At 45.4% G+C, this 21,890-nt stretch overlaps 1 protein-coding gene across 1 annotated transcript in view; it reads right to left on the bottom strand.

Annotated features, from left to right (window-relative positions):
* Positions 1-21,890, bottom strand: part of LOC126426710 (alpha-mannosidase 2) — an 813,563-nt gene that overhangs the window by 113,781 nt on the left and 677,892 nt on the right. Inside the window, exon 11 of the mRNA XM_050088631.1 lies at positions 11,263-11,576. Coding sequence (XP_049944588.1) covers positions 11,263-11,576 — 314 coding nt within the window. The remainder of the gene's footprint in view (positions 1-11,262; positions 11,577-21,890) is intronic.

The following is a 21,890-nucleotide window of genomic DNA, read 5'->3' as shown; positions in this document are numbered from 1 at the left end:
ATATCAAGAGAGGTAGCCATGCTTCGTTCTGCTGTACAGAATGCAATCCTGCGCTCTCAGACTCTTTTGAACACTGATAGGCGCCATATTAAGCTCCTTTGTTAGGATTAATGGTACCGGTATGTAATGGTACGATGTACCGTAGCAGCCCATTAAATGTGTTTCTGTTGGATTGATTCTGCATTATTTCTCTTTCTCATCTCCTTGATATTAATGCTACCAAGTTTGTTGTTCGTATGGTAATTACTTTCCGTGTTATAACGTGTTAAATAGGGACGTTTAATTACACACATCAAAAAAAGTTTTGTATCACCTCGGTTCAGAGAGTTTCGGAACCTGTACAGAAAACTGGAATACAGATCAACATAAACATCATTTCCGCCCTTTTTTATTGCTGATGAAAACCAGACATTGCATGTTGTACCACCATACAGCGAGACCTTCAGAGGTGGTGGTCCAGATTGCTGTACACATCGGTACCTCTCATACCCAGCAACACGTCCTCTTGCATTGATGCATGCCTATATTCGTCGTGGTTTACTGTACACAAGTTCATCAAGGCATTGTTGGACCAAGTTGTCCCACTCCTCAACGACGATTCGGAGTAGATCCGTGAGAGTGGTTGGTGGGTCACGTCGTCCATAAACAGCCCTTTTCAATCTATGCCAGGCATGTTCTATAGGGTTCATCTCTGGAGAACATGCTGGCCACTCTAGTCGAGCGATGTCGTTATCCTGAAGGAACTCATTCCCAAGATGTGCACGATGGGGGCCTATACGCTTACACTATCGTTCAAATGGTTCAAATGGCTCTGAGCACTATGGGACTCAACTGCTGTGGTCATCAGTCCCCTAGAACTTAGAACTACATAAACCTAACTAACCTAAGGACATCACACACATCCATGCCCGAGGCAGGATTCGAACCTGCGACCGTAGCAGTCGCACGGTTCCGGACTGCGCGCCTAGAACCGCGAGACCACCGCGGTCGGCTACACTACCGTTCCGAGGATGACATTCACGTATCGTACAGCTGCTATGGCGCCTTCCATGACCACCATCAGCGTTACATCGGCCCCGCATAATGTCACCACAAAACAGCAGTCCTGTGGCTGCACCAAAAGCATTATTCAACATGGTGGCGTTGCTGTCAGGGTTCCTACGAGCTATAATCCGTAGGTAGGGGTCATCGAATGCAGTAGTAGCCCTTGGGCGCCCTGAGCGACGCATGTCATCGACAGTTCCTGTCTCTCTCTATCTCCTCCATGTCCGAACAACATCGCTTTGGTTCACTCCGAGAGGCCCGGACACTTCCCTTGTTGAAAGTCCTTCCTGGCACAAAGTAACAATGCGTATGGATTGAACCGCGGTGTTGACCTTCTAGGCATGGTTGAACTACAGACAACACGAGCTGTGTACCTCCTTCTTGCTGGAATGACTGGAACTGATCGGCTGTCAGACCCCCTCCACCTAACAGGCGCTGCTCATGCATGGTTGTTTACATTTTTAGGCGGGTTTAGTGACATCTCTGAACAGTCAAAGGGACTGTGTCTGTGATACGATATCCACAGTCAGCAGCTATCTTCAGAGTTCTGGGAACCTGGGTGATGCAAAAATATTTTTGATTTGTGTATAACCACCCGGTACTGTAACATAGCTACAGTAAGGCAGATGTTCGAATGGCTACACAAATGGCTGCTGGTCCGCGCTAAAACCAAAAACCTTTTATCCCCTCCCCCCAAACCGCGATTCTGCATGAGTGATTTCCATACATATTTGCTACAGCGCTTCCAAACCGCAACGAGTCTACAGAGGTTCTTAAGAAATCTAAATGTCTTTGAACCTTCTTCACGTGTGTTTCTTTGTTCGCGGGCAGCAATTTACTGGCTGTGTACAATTTTATATTATTATTTTTAAATACATTACTTTTCATGTCCCGTAAGTCTGGTCGTAGACGTAACGCGTTTATTAATTGTATAGCTCTATTACTGTACTGGCGAACCGCAACAAAATATTAACACAAACATCTGATTGTTATTCCGAACAACTTTAATGAATTCTTTGAGTCGTCCAGCAAAAACGTGACAGAAGACGGTACAAAGACCAATATGAATCAGAAGTAGGTCTACGCTTTAAACAAGAGCTGCTTCAATCAACAGTGCGCAAAATTAAAGGTGGTGGCCAGTGGGGTTATATCAGGTATATGGTATTGGTCTTAAAAGTACTCGGACAAACTGCTTTGAAATAATATGCTCATAATCGTGTTTTAGCTTTCTGGGAAAGGTATGCACCCAGCATCACCTTCCCCACCACAGTCACGCATTTGACATCCCACCATCCGAATCGTAGAATGTTATCCTGCTATTCGTTATTCGATTTTTTTCCTGACGGTCGTCCTGAAAATACTGAACTACCAGTAGACTTCCTTGTTAGCCTTACTGTGATGTGTATCGTTGTTCACAGCTTATGGTTTCCAGCTTCTTTTACACTTCTGGCCATTAAAATTGCTACACCACGGAGAAATTAAGATGATAAACGGGTATTCATTGGACAAATATACACTCCTGGAAATTGAAATAAGAACACCGTGAATTCATTGTCCCAGGAAGGGGAAACTTTATTGACACATTCCTGGGGTCAGATACATCACATGATCACACTGACAGAACCACAGGCACATAGACACAGGCAACAGAGCATGCACAATGTCGGCACTAGTACAGTGTATATCCACCTTTCGCAGCAATGCAGGCTGCTATTCTCCCATGGAGACGATCGTAGAGATGCTGGATGTAGTCCTGTGGAACGGCTTGCCATGCCATTTCCACCTGGCGCCTCAGTTGGACCAGCGTTCGTGCTGGACGTGCAGACCGCGTGAGACGACGCTTCATCCAGTCCCAAACATGCTCAATGGGGGACAGATCCGGAGATCTTGCTGGCCAGGGCAGTTGACTTACACCTTCTAGAGCACGTTGGGTGGCACGGGATACATGCGGACGTGCATTGTCCTGTTGGAACCGCAAGTTCCCTTGCCGGTCTAGGAATGGTAGAACGATGGGTTCGATGACGGTTTGGATGTACCGTGCACTATTCAGTGTCCCCTCGACGATCACCAGTGGTGTACGGCCAGTGTAGGAGATCGCTCCCCACACCATGATGCCGGGTGTTGGCCCTGTGTGCCTTGGTCGTATGCAGTCCTGATTGTGGCGCTCACCTGCACGGCGCCAAACACGCATACGACCATCATTGGCACCAAGGCAGAAGCGACTCTCATCGCTGAAGACGACACGTCTCCATTCGTCCCTCCATTCACGCCTGTCGCGACACCACTGGAGGCGGGCTGCACGATGTTGGGGCGTGAGCGGAAGACGGCCTAACGGTGTGCGGGACCGTAGCCCAGCTTCATGGAGACGGTTGCGAATGGTCCTCGCCGATACCCCAGGAGCAACAGTGTCCCTAATTTGCTGGGAAGTGGCGGTGCGGTCCCCTACGGCACTGCGTAGGATCCTACGGTCTTGGCGTGCATCCGTGCGTCGCTGCGGTCCGGTCCCAGGTCGACGGGCACGTGCACCTTCCGCCGACCACTGGCGACAACATCGATGTACTGTGGAGACCTCACGCCCCACGTGTTGAGCAATTCGGCGGTACGTCCACCCGGCCTCCCGCATGCCCACTATACGCCCTCGCTCAAAGTCCGTCAACTGCACATACGGTTCACGTCCACGCTGTCGCGGCATGCTACCAGTGTTAAAGACTGCGATGGAGCTCCGTATGCCACGGCAAACTGGCTGACACTGACGGCGGCGGTGCACAAATGCTGCGCAGCTAGCGCCATTCGACGGCCAACACCGCGGTTCCTGGTGTGTCCGCTGTGCCGTGCGTGTGATCATTGCTTGTACAGCCCTCTCGCAGTGTCCGGAGCAAGTATGGTGGGTCTGACACACCGGTGTCAATGTGTTCTTTTTTCCATTTCCAGGAGTGTATTATACTAGAACTGACATGTGATTACATTTTCACGCAATTTCGGTGCAAGATCCTGAGAAATCAGTACCCAGAACAACCACCTCTGGCCGTAATAAGGGCCATGATACGCCTGGGAATTGAGTCAAACAGAGCCTGGATGGCGTGTTCAGGTACAGCTGCCAATGCAGCTTCAACACGATACCACAGTTCATCAGGAGTGGTGGCTGGCGTATTGTGACGAGCCAGTTGCTCGGCCACCATTGACCAGACGTTTTCAATTGGTGAGAGACCCGGAGAATGTGCTGGCCAGGGCAGCAGTCGAACATTTTCTGTATCCAGAAAGGTCCGTACAGGACCTGCAACATGCGGTCGTGCATTATCCTGCTAAAATGTAGGGTTTCGCAGGGATCGAATGAGGGGTAGAGCCACGGGTCGTAACACATCTGAAATTTAACGTCCACTGTTCAATGTGCCGTCAATGCGAACAAGAGGTGACCGAGACGTGTAACCAATGGCACCCATTACCATCACGCCAGGTGATACGCCAATATGGCGATAACGAATACACGCTTACAATGTGCGTTTACCGCGATGTCGCCAAACACGGATGCGACGATCATGATGCTGTAAACAGAACCTGAATTCATCCGAAAAATGACGTTTTGCCTTTCGTGCAACGAGGTTCGTCGTCAAGTACACCATCGCAGGCGCTCCTGTCTGTGATGCAGCGTCAAGGGCAACCGCAGCCACAGTCTCCGAGCTGATAGTCCATTCTGCTGCAAACGTCGTCGAACTGTTCGTGCAGATGGTTGTTGTCTTGCAAACATCCCCATCTGTTGACTCAGGGATCGATACGAGGCTGCACGATCCGTTACAGCCGTGCGGATAAGATGCCTGTCATCTCGACTGCTAGTGGGATCCAGCAAGGCGTTCCGTATTACCCTCCTGAACCCCCGATTCCATATTCTGCTAACAGTCATTGGATCTCGACCAACGCGAGCAGCAATGTCACGATACGATAAAGCGCAATCCGGATAGGCTGCAATCCGACCTTTTTCATAGTCGGAAACGTGATGGTACGCATTTCTCCTCCTTACACGAGGCATCACAACCACGTTTCACCAGGCAACGCCGGTCAACTGCTGTTTGTGTATGAGAAATCGGTTGGAAACTTTCCTCATGTCAGCACGTTGTAGGTGTCGCCACCGGCGCCAACCTTGTGTGAATTCTCTTAAAATCTAATCATTTGCATATCACAGCATCTTCTTCCTGTCGGTTAAATTTCGCGTCTGTAGCACGTCATCTCCGTGGTGTAGCAATTTTAATGACCAGTAGTGTATTTTCTTCTGCACTGCGCCAGTGAACGGTGGAAAATTCCAGTGAATCCTACACGGAGACGTAAGATCGCGCAGTAGACAACTACTGGTCATGTTTAACTGAATAAAACGAAAAATGCTTACCGCGAGGAAAAATTCCAGAAAACGTATGCACAGTGTAAGTATTGGTAACTATTGATACAGCCGTTACTGATGCCGTGCGCAAACATATGGAGAACTTGATCTACATCATTTTGTATGTATTTGTGCACTGAAGAAGCGGGACAACTCAAAATTTATTTGTGTGGCTCAGACCTCTCCAAATGAGACGCATCTACAATGTTCAAATAATTCCACACACATTTGAGATAATGTTTTCAGAACGGCGCATACTATTCTGTCTGGAGCGGGCCACAGTCCCTTCCTGTCCTGTCCTTCTCGTATCCATTCTCCTAAAATACATGCAGCGTGAGTGAGGGTATCGGTTTGTGTACAATACGAGAGGCAGTGCGTGAGTCGTATTTGGAAAGATGCCGTATTTTAAGGCTACGTGTACGAAGTAAACTACCAACTGTAGAAACAGGCACTCAATTCTTTGTCGCACTTGAACGATCTCATACAGACAGGCCCTAGGAACGGATTCTTTACACGGCCAATCCTGATTCGCCTAGTTTATTCTCGGCTGAAACTAATACCCCACCTGCCACACTGACGTAGCAACGATTCGGAACATCATATAGTGATTGCAGCTTGCCTATGGAGGTATTGGTTCTTGGTCAGTGATAGCCACTGAACAGTGACATACATCTGTAAGGTCACGGTTGTATTACAGATAGGGCGCAGCGTTTAGCACAGCAATACATCTCAGATACCTAAACTGTAAGCATAGTCAGTATTTAAGGTTAGAGCCGTATCGGAAAAAGAGAGACTATTTTTCCAAAATGCACCCTCCCAAAATTCCAAAGACATTTCAGATACAAACTATAACAACAGCTACTGTATTTAAGTTGAGGGCTGTATTACAAAAGGAGATCAGTTTCCAAAACGGCAATACACCATCTCACAAAATGCTCGTTCTATTTAAGGTACAAATTGTACACTACTGGCCATTAAAATTGCTACGCCACGAAGATGACGTGCTACAGACGCGAAATTTAACCGACAGGAAGAAGACGCTGTGATATGCAAATGATTAGCTTTTTAGAGCATTCACACAAGGCTAGCGCCAGGGGCGACACCTACAACGTGCTGACATAAGGAAAGTTTCCAACCGATTTCTCACACACAAACAGCAGTTGACCGGCGTTGCCTGGTAAAACGTTGTTGTCATGCCTCGTGTAAGGAGGAGAAATGCGTACCATCACGTTTCCGACTTTGATAAAGGTCGGATTGCAGCCTATGGCGATTGCGGTTTATCGAATCGCGACATTGCTGCTCGCGTTGGTCGAGATCCAATGACTGTTGGCAGAATATGGAATCGGTGGGTTCAGGAGGGTAATACGGAACGCCATACTGGATCCCAACGGCCTCGTATCACGTGCAGTCGAGATGACAGCCATCTTATCCGCACGGCTGTAACGGATCGTGCAGTCACGTCTCGATCCGTGAGTCAACAGGTGGGGACGTTTGCAAGACAACAACCATCTGCACGAACAGTTCGACGACGTTTGCAGCAGCACGGACTATCAGCTCGGAGACCGTGGCTGCGGTTATCCTTGACGCTGCATCACAGACAGGAGCGCCTGCGATGGTGTACTCGACGACGAACCTGGGTGCACGAATGGGAAAACGTCATTTTTTCGGATGAATCCAGGTTCTGTTTACAGCATCATGATGGTCGCATCCGTGTTTGGCGACATCGCGGTGAACGCACATTGGAAGCGTGTATTCGTCATCACCATACTGGCGCATCACCCGGCGTGATGGTATGGGGTCCCATCAGTTACACGTCTCGGTCACCTCTTGTTCGCATTGACGGCACATTGAACAGTGGACGTTACATTTCAGATGTGTTACGACACGTGGCTCTACCCCTCATTCGATCCCTGCGAAACCCTACATTTCAGCAGGATAATGCACGACCGCATGTTGCAGGTCCTGTACGGGCCTTTCTGGATACAGAAAACGTTCGACTGCTGCCCTGGCCAGCACATTCTCCAGATCTCTCACCAATTGAGAAAGTCTGGCCAATAGTGGCCGAGCAACTGGCTCGTCACAATACGCCAGTCACTACTCTTCATGAACTGTGGTATCGTGTTGAAGCTGCACGGGCAGCTGTACCTCTACACGCCATCCAAACTCTGTTTGACTCAATACCCAGGCGTACCAAGGCCGTTATTACGGCCAGAGGTGGTTGTTCTGGGTACTGATTTCTCGAGACCTATGCACCGAAATTGCGTGAAAATGTAATCACATGTCTGTTCTAGTATACTATATTTATCCAATGAATACCCGTTTATCATCTGCACTTCTTCCTGGTGTAGCAATTTTAATGGCCAGTAGTGTAATAACAGCTATGATATTTAGGATGAGGACTGGTTTACAAAAGGTCATCAATTTACAATAGCACAATGAACCCTCCCACAAACTTCTCTGGGATATGAAGTACGAATTGTAATAATAGCTAATACCGTATTTAAGGTGAGGAGGAGGACGAGGAGAAGGAGGAGATTAGAGTTTAACGTCCCATCTACAGTTAGGTCATTAGAGACAGAGCACAAGGTCGGGTATTGAAGGACGAAGAAGGAATGCGGCCGTCCCCTTTCGAAGGAACCATCCCAAAATTTGCCTTAAGCGATTTAAGGAAACGATGAAAAAACCAAATCAGGATGGCTGGACGCGTGTTTGAACCGTAGTCCTCTCGAATACGAGTCCAGTGAGCTAACCACTGTGCTTCGCTACTCTGTTTAAGGGGAGGGCACTATTACAGAAACAGAACAGTTTACATGAGGGCAATGCCAAATTGTTCAGTAATTTCATTTAGCAAATATAATAATACCTACTGTTCTTAAGGTGAGAGCTGTATTATAAAAAGAGACCACTTTCCAACAGGACAGTGCACCCTCCCATAAACGCATACGGATTTCAGGTAAGAATTATAATATTAGCTATTGTATTTAGGGTTAGGGCTATATTAAAAAAAGAGATCAGTTTCCAAGAGGACAATGCACTGCCTCACAAACTGCTCGGGGATTTCAGGTACGAACTGTAATAACAGCTACTGTATCTAGTTCAGGGTTGTGTTACAAAAGGAGATTAGTTTCCAACAGCACAATGCAACCTCCTGCAAACTGATTGTGGATATCATGTAAAAATTGTAATAAAAGCTACTGTTTAAGGTGACAGCTGCATTATAAAAACACAGAAGTTTCCTACAAAACAATGCACCCTCACATCAACTGTTCAGGGATCTGAGGTACAAATTGTAATAGCATCTGCTGTATTTTAGGTGACGGTTGTACTACAAAAGAACATGAGTTTCCAACAAGACAATGCACCATCTGAGAAATTTCTCAGGGATGTCAGGTATGAACTGTAATAATAGCTACTCTGTTTAAGGGGAGGGCAGTATTACAGAAACAGAAAAGTTTACATGAGGGCAATGCCAAACTCTTCAGTAATTTCATTTAGCAAATATAATAACACCTACTGTTCTTAAGGTGAGAGCTGTATTATAAAAATAGAGCACTTTCCAACAGGACAGAGCACCCTCCCATAAACACTTAAGGATTTCAGGAAGGAACTTTAGTAGTAGCTACTGTGTTTAAGGTTAGGGCTCTACTACAAAAAGAGATCAGTTTCCAACCGGACAATGCACTGCCTCACAAACTGCTCAGGGATTTCAGGTACGAACTGTAATAACAGCTACTGTATCTAGTTTAGGGCCGTGTGACAAAAAGAGAGTAGTTTCCAACAGCACATCGCAACCTCCCACAAACTGATTAGGGATATCATGTAAAAATTTTAATAAAAGCTACTGTTTAAGGTGACAGCTGTATTATGAAAACACATAAGTTTCCTAAAAAACAATGCACCCTCGCATCAATTGTCCAGGGACTTGAGGTACAAATTGTAATAGCAGCTACTGTATTTTAAGTGAGGATTGTATAACAAAAGAACATCAGTTTCCAACAAGACAATGCACCTTCCAAGAAATTGCTAAGGAAACCCAGATACGAACTGTAATATTAACTACTTTGTTTAAGGGGAGGCCTGTATTACAGAAACAGAACAGTTTACATGAGGGCAATGCCAAATTGTTCATTTAGCACATATAATAATAGCTACAGTTCTTAAGGTGAGGGCTGGCTTATAAAAAGAGATCAGTTTCCAATATGAGACTGAACCCTCTCACAAGCTGCTCAGAGATTTGAGGCACAAATTGTAAGAGTAGCTACTGTATTTCAGGCGAGAGCTGCATTAAAAAACGAGATCAGTTTCCAACAAGACAATGCACCAAGAAGAAACTGGTCAGGGGTCTGAGGTACGAGTTGTAATATTAGAAGGGTCACTGCAAAAGAAATGCACACTGTTTTTGTAAAAATATCGTTTTCATTCTGCATGTGTGAAAGTTTTACAGTGTGTAGATACATCCTTCCCACTTGTTTTCAAACTTAGTTCAACGTGTTCCCGTGAGTGGCGCCGTCACAGCATGTCTTCGAGATGGCTGCTACTCTTGACATGCTGTCATAAAACTCCTGAGCTGTGAAACCGAGACAATGGGAAACATCCACAAGAGGTTTAAAAAGCTGTACGGTGATGCTGCTGTCGATCGCAGTACAGTTAGTCGTTGGGTGAGCAGGTTACGTGATGAAAGCGGGCACGGCAATATTGAGGATTGTCCTCGCAGCGGCAGGCCTCGTGCTGCACACACTCCAGACAATGTGCAGAGAGTTAACGAATTGCTGACTGCTGACAGACGTATAACAGTGAATGAATTGCCACGCTACGTTGGGATAGGGGAAGGAAGTGTTTGCAGAATACTGAAAGTGTTGGCGTTACAAAAGGTTTGTGCCAGGTGGGTTCGCAGGATGTTGACAGTGGCTAAAAACACGGTATGCAGCGAACTTTTGGAACAATACGAGAATGGTGGAGATGAATTTCTTGGAAGAATTGTGACAGGTGATGAAACATGGCTCCATCTTTTTTGACGAGAGACGAAGAGGCAATCAGTGGAGTGGCATCATGCAAATCCACCCAAGGAAAAAAATTCAAAACCACACCTTCTGCTGGAAAAGTTATGGCTACGGTGTCTTTCGATTCCGAAGGACTCTTGCTTGTGGACATCGTGCCAAGTGGAACCACCATAAATTCTGATGTGTATGTGACGACACTGAAGAAACTTCGAGCTCGACTGAGTCGTGTTCGACCACATCGGCAAAAGCAAGATGTTTTGCTGTTGCACGACAATGCGCGGCCACATGTCAGTCAAAAAACCTTGGAAGTGATCACAAAACTCGGATGGACAACACTGAAACACCCGCGTTACAGTCCTGAACTGGCTCCATGTGACTACCATCTCTTTGGGAAACTGAGAGACTCTCTTCGTGGAACAAGGTTTCAAGATGGTGACTCCCTTGAGCACACTGCCAAACAGTGGCTCCAACAGGTTGGTCCAGAATTTTACCGTGCGGGTATACAGGCGCCGGTTCCAAGGTGGCGTAAGGCAGTTGAGAGGGATGGAAATTATGTGGAGAAATGAAAATATTGTTCCCAGAGGATGTATCTACACACTGTCAAACTTTCAAACATGCAGAATAAAAGATGGATTTAAAGAAAAAATAGTGCGCATTTGTTTTGGAGTGACCCTCGTAGCTTAATGTATTTACGTGAGGTCTCTACTACAGAAAGGAAGTAGTTTCATCAGGACAACGCTCCCGCTAACAAGCTGCTGATGGATTTGAAGTATGAATATTAGGAGTGGGCAGGGTAGTCGGTGTGAGGGCTGCGCAGTTTCCAGCAGGATAACGCGTTGTGCCGCCTACCTGAGCAGACCGGTGCGGCCGTCGAGCAGCAGCTTGAGGCGGTGGTTCTCGAGCTGGACGTCGCCCGCCTGCACGGGCCGCACCTCGAACGGCGCCGGCTGCGCCTCCTGGCCGGCGGGGGCGGCGGGGGCGGGCGGCGGCCGGCAGCGCGCGCAGTAGACGACGGCGCGCGAGCCGGGCGGCGGCGCCTCGGCGCGCTCCACCGTGTACACGGCCAGCGACAGCGGCGCCAGGTCCGCCACGAACAGCAGCTCGAACTCCTCGCCAGACATCTGCAGGTAGGGGCCCGGCGACGACTCGCCGCCCACGCCGCCCTGACAACACCAGGCACACACACACACTCGCCTTTCCTTCTTAGCGTATCGTACCTCAGTCGCTAAAAACGGGATCTTTGTAGGATCACTTTGATGTTAAAACTTCCTGGCAGATTGAAACTGTGTGCCGGACCGAGACTCGAAATCTTTGCCTTTCGCGGGCAAGTGCTCTACCAACTTCTTCTTTTTTTTTTTTTTTTTTTTTTTTTTTTTTTTTTTTTTTTTTTTTTTTTTTTTAGGGAGAAAATGGCCTAAGGGTGGGTTGAAGCTCAGACTGACACGTCAACGCTACTCATTTTTTTCCCCAATGCCAGACTTACAACCTTTGCTGACATACATTTTGTTATACTACCGCATAAATATGTTGACAAATAGTGGCTAATTAGAAAAATAATTAAGGAAATGAATAAAATTGAAAATGTCCAAGTGAAAAAGACATGAAGATATCGCGGATAGTACAAAAGCAAAAGAAACATGCTCCTCTAGCAATGAAATGAAATCGTCTGACCTAAAGGCGGAAGATTAACACGCCACGATAAGACCACGAGACATATTGCTGACGCTCGCCTACTTCGTTAGAGCGACAAGTCAAATAATCTGATGGTGTGTGTACCGAAGGCCTTACAGTACGCACACCACATGGCGACACCTGCTCGCGACCGGACGTTCGATAGAGCAATAGAGCCATCTATCGACCCACTCTCCAGACGTTGGTGTAAGGCTGGGTCTTCTTCTGGAAATTAACTAACGGTCTGTAAGTGTGATCGATGTCTATCTCATCTCTCACCTGTCACACCCCATCTGGCCGGCGGGTCGGTAAATGTTAAGTCGCAGGTAATTAGCGAAGTCTTGCCTATATTTCTTATGCTGTTGCAGCTTCCTGTGTCCATCCAGGAGAAAATGCCAAAAATCCATTTTATCCATTTCCGATTCGTTGTACAGGTAACCCACAACCATTCCCCGTACCCATGTCACTGCATTGGTTTTTTTGGACCAGAAAATAAGATTCTTGGGGGAAAAAAAGTGTATCTGATGAAATTGTGTGAAGGGTCGACTGAGCTACCAAAGCACGACGCACAGCCCGTCCTCACAGCTTGAGTAGCTCAGTTGGTAGAGCACTCGCGCGCAAAAGGCAAAGGTCCCGAGTTCCAGTCTCCTTCGGGCACACAGTTTTAATCTGCCAGGAAGTTTCATATCAGCGCACACTCCGCTGCAGAGTGAAAATCTCATTCTGGAAACATCCCCCAGGCTGTGGCTAAGCCATGTCTCCGCAATATCCTTTCTTTCAGGAGTGCTAGTTCTGCAAGGTTCGCAGGAAAGCTTCTGTAAAGTATGGAAGGTAGGAGACGAGGTACTGGCAAAAGTAAAGCTGTGAGGACGGGGCGTGAGTCGTGCTTCGGTAGCTCAGTTGGTAGAGCACATGCCCGCGAAAGGGAAAGGTCCCGAGTTCGAGTCTCGGTCCGGCACACAGTTTTGATCTGCCACGAAGTTTCATATCAGCGCACACTCCGCTTCACAGTGAAAATATCTTTCTGTACTTTGTTGTTGTCTGTCTGTCCCTCTGCTAAGAACCTCTTTTCTCAGGAACAGTAGCTGAGTGGCCAGGGCGACAGAATGGCAACCCTAAGGGCCCGGGTTCGATACCGGCTGGGTCGCAGATTTTCTCCGCTCAGTGACTGGGTGTTGTGTTGTCCTAATCATCAACCCGTTGTGCAGCCTTTGTGCGTGTGCATGGTGATTCCATCCCATACTGATGTCGGGGCATATGCGCAGGAAACAGTGGCGTTTTGTGGCACATGTGTTTCGGGACGGTTTTCTCAACGTATCACCCACCAATACCGTGGACTTGCCTATGCTCCCTATGCTATTAGCGCAAGTTTTGGGTAGCGCCACGTTGTGTGGCACCACATTCTGCAATTATCCTTAATGTATGAGCATAAGAGTATTCTGTTGACTCCCACGTACACGGAAATGTGACTGTCGTGATAAAATAAATCAGAACTCGCGCGGAAAGATTTACGAGTGCATTTTTCCCAAACGCTATTCGATAGTGTAATAGTAGATAAACAGTTTGAAAATGGTTCTTTGAACCGTCTGCCAAAGGCTTGGATGTGAATTGGAGAAGCAGCCCTCTAGACGTACGTGTACTATTACAACTACGAACGTTACTGGTCTTTCCGGATTTCGACTGACGCTTGACAGCTAACTACAAAGAGGTGTAATGTGTTGTACGATTGTCTCAGGTTTTGTAGGCGTGACTGATTATTGTTCAAAAACGTTAAAATGTGTGTGGATTCCTAAGGGACCAAACTCCTGAGGTCATCGGTCTCTCGACTTACACACTACTAAAACTAAATTATGCTAATAACATCACACACACCCACACCCATGTTCGAAGGACGACTCGAACCCCTGACAGGAAACGCCGCGCAATCCGTCACATGGCGCCTCAAACCGCGCGGCCACAGCGCACGGCAATTATCAGCGTGCTTCTAGGTGATCTGTTCAGTTGTTGCTTCAATTTTATGTAGTTTTTTTTCCATTTTATGCACTGTGGGGTTATTACCTGTGTCTGTTTAAAGAGTGTCTACATGAGGTTCTAGAGTGGACATTACATACTACCAACGAATACTTTCCGCCTGAATGAAGTACAGAGAGTAGAAAATATTCATTGTCTCGGCTGTCCGGAAAATGAGTTTAAAGGGTCCGCTAGCAGAAGTAAAGGGAATTGTTAGGTGGCTATTAATTACTAACTGCGAGGAAGATGTGGCATTTAGCTGCACGAAGTGTTTCCAGGATTTCAACATCTACGAGGTGTGGCTATGAAATAACGGGACAACCGTGGCGTCTTCCCAGTCGACTGCGACGTCTGTAGACAAATCAGTGTGGTCGTGGTTTTCGTTTGTGTAAGAGCTGTTACTTTGTTTTGCCGGAAAAATGATAAGTGTAATATTTCAGCAACGAACAGTCGTGAAGCTTCACATGAAACTTCTACGCCCCCGGTAGCTGAGTGGTCAGCGCGACTGAATGTCAATCCTAAGGTCCGGGTTCGATTCCCGGCTGGGTCGGAGACTTTCTCTGCACCGGCACTGGATGTTGTGTTGTCCTAATCATCATCATTTCATCCCCATCGACGCGCAAGTCAACCAAGTGGCGTCAAATCGAAAGACTTATACCCGGCGAAAGATCTACCCGACGGGAGGCCCTCGTCACACTGTTGTTGTTGTTGTTGTTGTGGTCTTCAGTCCTGAGACTGGTTTGATGCAGCTCTCCATGCTACTCTATCCTGTGCAAGCTTCTTCATCTCCCAGTACCTACTGCAACCTACATCCTTCTGAATCTGCTTAGTGTAGTCATCTCTTGGTCTCCCTCTACGATTTTTACCCTCCACGCTGCCCTCCAGTACTAAATTGGTGATCCCTTGATGCCTTAAAACATGTCCTACCAACCGATCCCTTCTCCTAGTCAAGTTGTCCCACAAACTCCTCTTCTCCCCAATTCTATTCAATACCTCCTCATTAGTTGTGTGATCTACCCATCTAATCTTCAGCTTTCTTCTGTAGCACCACATTTCGAAAGCTTCTATTCTCTTCTTGTCAAAACTATTTATCGTCCATGTTTCACTTCCATACATGGCTACACTCCATACAAATACTTTCAGAAACGACTTCTTGGCACTTAAATCTGTAATCGATGTTAAAAATTTCTCTTCTTCAGAAATGCTTTCCTTGCCATTGCCAGTCTACATTTTATAACCTCTACTTCGACCACCATCAGTTATTTTGCTCCCCAAATAGCAAAACTCCTTTACTACTTTAAGTGTCTCATTTCCTAATCTAATTCCCTCAGCATCACCCGACTTAATTCGACTACATTCCATTATCCTCGTTTTGCTTTTGTTGATGTTCATCTTATACCCTCCTCTCGAGACACTGTCCATTCCGTTCAACTGCTCTTCCAAGTCCTTTGCTGTCTCTGACAGAATTACAATGTCATCGGCGAACCTCAACGTTTTTATATCTTCTCCATGGATTTTAATACCTACTCCGAATTTTTGTTTTGTTTCCTTCACTGCTTGCTCAATATACAGATTGAATAGCATCGGGGAGAGGCTACAACCCTGTCTCACTCCCTTCCCAATCACTGCTTCCCTTTGATACCCCTCGACTGTTATAACTGCCATCTGGTTTCTGTACAAATTGTAAATAGCCTTTCGCTCCCTGTATTTTACCCCTGCCACCTTCAGAATTTGAAAGAGAGTATTCCAATCAACATTGTCAAAACCTTTCTCTAAGTCTACAAATGCTAGAAATGTAGGTTTGCCTTTCCGCAATCTGTTTTCTAAGATAAGTCGTAGGGTCAGTATTGCCTCACGTGTTCCAACATTTCTGCGGAATCCAAACTGATCTTCGCCGAGGTCAGCTTGTACCAGTTTTTCCATACGTCTGTAAAGAATTCACGTTAGTATTTTGCAGCTGTGACTTATCTCCGAATAACTAGTGGAACTTACTCTGATGTGGACAAACGTTATGACCACAAATCAAATGGTTCAAATGGCTCTGAGCACTATGGGGCTTAACATGTGAGGTCATCAGTCCCCTAGAACTTAGAACTACTTAAACCTAACTAACCTAAGCACATAACAGACTTCCATGCCCTAGGCAGGATTCGAAACTGCGACCGTAGCGGTCGCACGGTTCCAGACTGAAGCGCCTAGAACCGCTTGGCCACACCGGCCGGCCATTATGACCACCCGCTTAATATCTTGTCTGTCTATCTTTGGAACCAAGTGCATTACTGATTCTGGATATGAGGGATTTGACAGTTCCATGGTAAATTTGTGGAAGTAGGTGGCATTAGATGTCTACAAACTGGTCATGTAATTCGCGTATTAGACGATGTAGATGAAGATGAAATGGGAGATAAGATACTGCGTGAAGAGTTTGACAGAGCACTGAAAGACCTGAGTCGAAACAAGGCCCCGGGAGTAGACAACATTCCATTAGAACTACTGATGGCCTTGGGAGAGCCAGTCATGACAAAACTCTACCATCTGGTGAGCAAGATGTATGAGACAGGCGAAATACCCTCAGACTTCAAGAAGAATATAATAATTCCAATCCCAAAGAAAGCAGGTGTTGACAGATGTGAAAATTACCGAACTATCAGTTTAATACGTCACAGCTGCAAAATACTAACGCGAATTCTTTACAGACGAATGGAAAAACTAGTAGAAGCGGACCTCGAGGAAGATCAGTTTGGATTCCGTAGAAATGTTGGAACACGTGAGGCAATGCTAACCTTACGACTTATCTTAGAAGAAAGATTAAGAAAACGCAAACCTCCGTTTCTAGCATTTGTAGACTTAGAGAAAGCTTTTGACAACGTTAACTGGAATACTCTCTTTCAAATTGTGAAGGTGGCAGGGGTAAAATACAGGGAGTGAAAGGCTATTTACAATTCGTACAGAAACCAGATGGCAGTTATAAGAGTCGAGGAACATGAAAGGGAAGCAGTAGTTGGGAAGGAAGTGAGACAGGGTTGTAGCCTCTCCCCGATGTTATTCAATCTGTATATTGAGAAAGCGGTGAAGGAAACAAAAGAAAAATTCGGAGTAGGTATTAAAATCCATGGAGAAGAAATAAAAACTTTGAGGTTCGCCGATGACATTGTAATTCTGTCAGAGACAGCAAAGGACTTGGAAGAGCAGTTGAATGGAATGGACAGTGTCTTGAGACGAGGATATAAGATGAACATCAACAAAAGCAAAACGAGGATAATGAAATGTAGTCAAATTAAGTCGGGTGATGATGAGAGAATTAGATTATTTAAATAGTAAAGGAGTTTTGCTATTTGGGGAGCAAAGTAAGTGATGATGGTCGAAGTAGAGAGGATACAAAATGTAGACTGGCTATGGCAAGGAAAGCGTTTCTGAAGAAGAGAAATTTGTTAACATCGTGTATAGATTTAAGTGTCAGGAAGTCGTTTCTGAAAGTATTTGTATGGAGTGTAGCCATGTATGGAAGTGAAACATGGACGATAAACAGTTTGGACAAGAAGAGAATAGAAGCTTTCGAAATGTGGTGCTACAGAAGAATGCTGAAGATAAGGTGGGTAGATCACGTAACTAATGAGGAGGTATTGAATAGGATTGGGGAGAAGAGAAGTTTGTGGCACAACTTGACTAGAAGAAGGGATCGGTTGGTAGGACATGTTTTGAGGCATCAAGGGATCACAAATTTAGCATTGGAGGGCAGCGTGGAGGGTAAATATGGTAGAGGGTGACCAAGAGATGAATACACTAAGCAGATTCAGAAGGATGTAGGTACTGGGAGATGAAGAAGCTTGCACAGGATAGAGTAGCATGGAGAGCTGCACCAAACCAGTCGCAGGACTGAAGACAACAACAACAACATAGTGACTACATAAGGCAATGGATGCTGCACAACAATAGGCCTCTTGTACCATACGATATTGCTGAGCTACTTGGGAATGCATTCCTGAAATATCAAACAACTGAAATAGCCATTTCAGGGTTCAGTGTCACAGGAATTTTTCCTGTAAATCACAAAGAGTTTAAAGATATTGACTTTGCTCCCTCTGAAGATATCGACGTTCAAAGTCTGATGTAGATGCTCTGAAAGCCAGTAAAGGGCGAACTCCTAAGGACAAGCCTTCAAGTCAATCAGCTCAATGCATTCATCCTGGCACATCATCGACATTAACTACACCATCTGCACGAGACTTGGCAGAAGCTGGGCCCTCAGGGTGCTCTTCCCAACAACGTTTTGGTCATGTTTCTCCCCAAGACGTATTGCCGATACCAAGACCAAAAAGGAAATTGACAAACGAAGGCCCTAAACCCATTACTTGTGCTGTTGTAGCTTCTTCTCCTTATAAACGTGCACTAGAAGAGGCAGAAGAAAAGAAAAATAAGAAAACTAAGAAGAAACAAGACGGAAGAGAAAAGAGCAGTACAATGAAGAAAGGCGGCAATGAAAAACAACCAAATTCTAGAACAAGTAGCAGAAATCAGTTAGTGTATGAACATGACTCAGATGAAGAAGGTGAAGAGGCATTGAAGTTGGTGTTTCTGTTCCTGATGTTGACGACGCTGTATGTCTATTTTGTGAAGGGGTTTTTTCAAAGGACACAAAAGGTGAACTTTAGGTCCAGTGTATATAGCCTGTGAGATGTGGGCTCACAACGAATGCGCTGGATGTGAAAAAGATGCTTATGTATGTGGCTACTGTAAATAAATTAGGCGTAGGCCGTGAAAATCATCCCACCAGTAGACTAATTAACAATGTTCAGAATGAATCTTCCTTTCATTATACACAAAAATTAAATAAAATTATTTTTTCAAATTTTTGTTTCTTTTTATTTCAAACTACCTTCGGGCCCATATTACCAGCAAAAATTCTTGACGCAACAAAATGCAGAGTATCAAGAAAAAAATAAAATTTTGTTTTAAATATTAAAAAGTTGAACCAAAACTTGTAACTATTGCAGGACACACTAGAGAAATGTTTTATGTTCATTTCAGGTGATTATACTAAAAATAAAAGGTGTTATATAAAAAAAACAAAGTGGGGGCCTATTTATCCATCTTTACCTCTATGCCTCTTCATAGTTAAAGCGCACATATGTAAATTTTGTTAGGATTTCTTTTCATTATGGTCTATGTATTGTTCTTAAGCTGTATACAGTTTGTGAGTGTATTTATGTTTTTTTCTCATTTTTGCTGCAGATCTGATGATGGTCATTAAAGACCGAAACCGATAATCTGTTAACAAAAAGTTTGTGACCATAGACGTAAATTAAAGGAAACTTTAACACTAATAATAAACCACGTTGAGAACCTCAGGAACCACAAGAAATATTCAGTCTTTTTCTTTAAGTGACAGCTTTTTATTTAGTTAATAATCACACGAAAACGCAAGTAATCAAACAAATTAAATTCGCGACGAGTCACGAATACAAATAGCGGAGCACTCAGTGTTTCGGACTAGAGCGCACTAGAAACGTAACTAAACTAAAAATTAAAAAAAGAAGACAAAAGCTTTCCGCTTGACGGATAAAAACTAAGTAGAGAAGGTGAAAAGGCAGCGACCACGTGGAGAGCTGTTCAATTAAAACTTGCCACTCGCTCTTCAGCCCCTCCCTCTATTCGAGGTGGAGTTGCCAGTGACCTAGAAATGTGCGCAGAATTTTGCTGCTGCTCCACCCGCAAAATTTCTGTAACTCTTCAGCATCACGTCTTGCTGTTCATCTGTGATCCGCGAGAAACTAAGCGGCGTGTGGCAGAGGGTACATTTCGCAGACATTTGCTGACACTATCCCTAATAACTTTGTGTCCAGAAGGTAATTTTTTTAAAAAAAATGTATCAAGCAGACTGTTGTTTAGCTACCAGGGGGACATTTAGCAGCATGACCGCCGTTCTCGTAACTTCGTTCGTTACGAAGATATGAACAGCGGTACGTCCTTTTCAAATAGCACACTACGTGAACGTTTTTGGTGTTGCTTTACACTGACTGTTACTGATACTGAATGAAGCAGTGTTTTGTTTTGCTATACGTTATTTGTACAAAGTAGTTTCTAGACGCCATCTTCCTCCGCTCAGTGTTTACGAGGGGCGTTTGAAACGTCAGTGCAAAGTCCGAGAAATGGCATCACCAGCGCGTGTGGAGGTCATGTTTAGTTAGTAACATCTTTGGAAAGAACGCACACCAAGTTTCAGCGATATTGGTGTTTGGCATTCGTGTGAATCAAGGAAGTCGAGTGATTGTCAAAAAACGGACGTGTCAAAAAATGGACGAAAGGGAATTTCGTGTGGTGACTTCATGAAAGGTAGCCGGCCGCGGTGGTCGGGCGGTTCTAGGCGCTTCAGGCCGGAACCTCGCGACTGCTACAGTCGCAGGTTCGAATCCTGCCTCGGGCATGGATGTGTGTGATGTCATTAGGTTAGTTAGGTTTAAGTAGTTCTAAGTTCTTGGGGACTGATGAACTCAGATGTTACGTCCCATAGTGCTCACAGCCATTTGAACCATGAAAGGCAAAACGCCTCAGGAGACTAAAGAGAAGCTTGATAAACATTACGGTGACTCTGCACCTTCGATTAGAGCAGTTTATAAGTGGTTTCAAAATTTTCGGAGTCGCCATACGGGCACAAGTGATGCTGAACGTTCTGGACGCTCTGTGGATAAAATCCATTTGTGTGACTTATCGAGTAATCGAAATTCAGCTGATTTCTTTTAGTACTCATGTGAATAACTTCACACTTTTCCTTATTCAGGGTCAATTGCCACTTTTTGCACCATACAGATATCTTATCTAAATCATTATGCAAGTCGTTTTGGTCATCTGATGACTTTACAAGACATCCTTCAGTCCATATGTGGCATAACAGCAAACCAGTGCTTAACAGTACTGGTTAAAAACAGTGATGGTTGCAATTTTAGTTTTTTTTATTTAGCAATTTTTTTCTAGATTGACGCGAGAGGCACCAAGATCTGCATAACGCGTTCCGGTTCACAGGAGCGAGTAACAATAAGATGGGGGCTCAGGTAGCAAGCGTAAGTGCGTCTCGCGTCCATCTAGAGAAGATAACCTGATGATGCCTAAATAAGGCGAAACGCGACGTTGAAAAATGAAAAAACTAAAATTGCAACCAACAGTGTTTTTAACCAATACTTTGCAAGACGGTAAATGACAGCATCATCTGCAAACAATCTAAGACGGCTACTGAGATTGTCTCCTATGTCGTTAATATAGATCAGGAACAATAGAGGGCCTACAATACTTCCTTGGGGAACGCCGGATATTACTTCTGTTTTACTCGATGACTTTCCGCCTATTACTACGAACTGTGACCTTTCTCACAGGAAAGTGCCGATGGTCACGTGCGCATTTCAGTCATAGTTGTTGACATTGGAACATGTACGGATCGATGGCTGCGGAAGCCCATCGTTAGGAGTGTTTTGGTGCACTGTGTGTTCAGACACACTTGTACTCTGCCTAACATTGTTAGTTCCACCACAGTCCTGTTTTACCAGTCTGCTCAGCCTACGACAGCCAACATGTGTAATGAGGGGCGGCCGCCCAACCCCATGGCCCCTGGACGTGGCCTCCGGGCCATCACAGTCTGCCCTCGGTCAAACTCAGATACATCGAGTGTCTTCCCCATTCTACGCAGGGACAGCACACTCACTGATACTACATGCACCGCGCATGTGTCTGACTAGCGGTCATTCCTCACTGGATAACGCTGCTATCGCCTTGATGGGTTTATATCGGTAGTAGGTCGGTGGTCA

Source organism: Schistocerca serialis, chromosome 11, assembly GCF_023864345.2.
Source record: "Schistocerca serialis cubense isolate TAMUIC-IGC-003099 chromosome 11, iqSchSeri2.2, whole genome shotgun sequence".
NCBI lineage: Eukaryota > Metazoa > Arthropoda > Insecta > Orthoptera > Acrididae > Schistocerca > Schistocerca serialis.
This window is presented reverse-complemented; position numbering and strand designations above follow the sequence as displayed.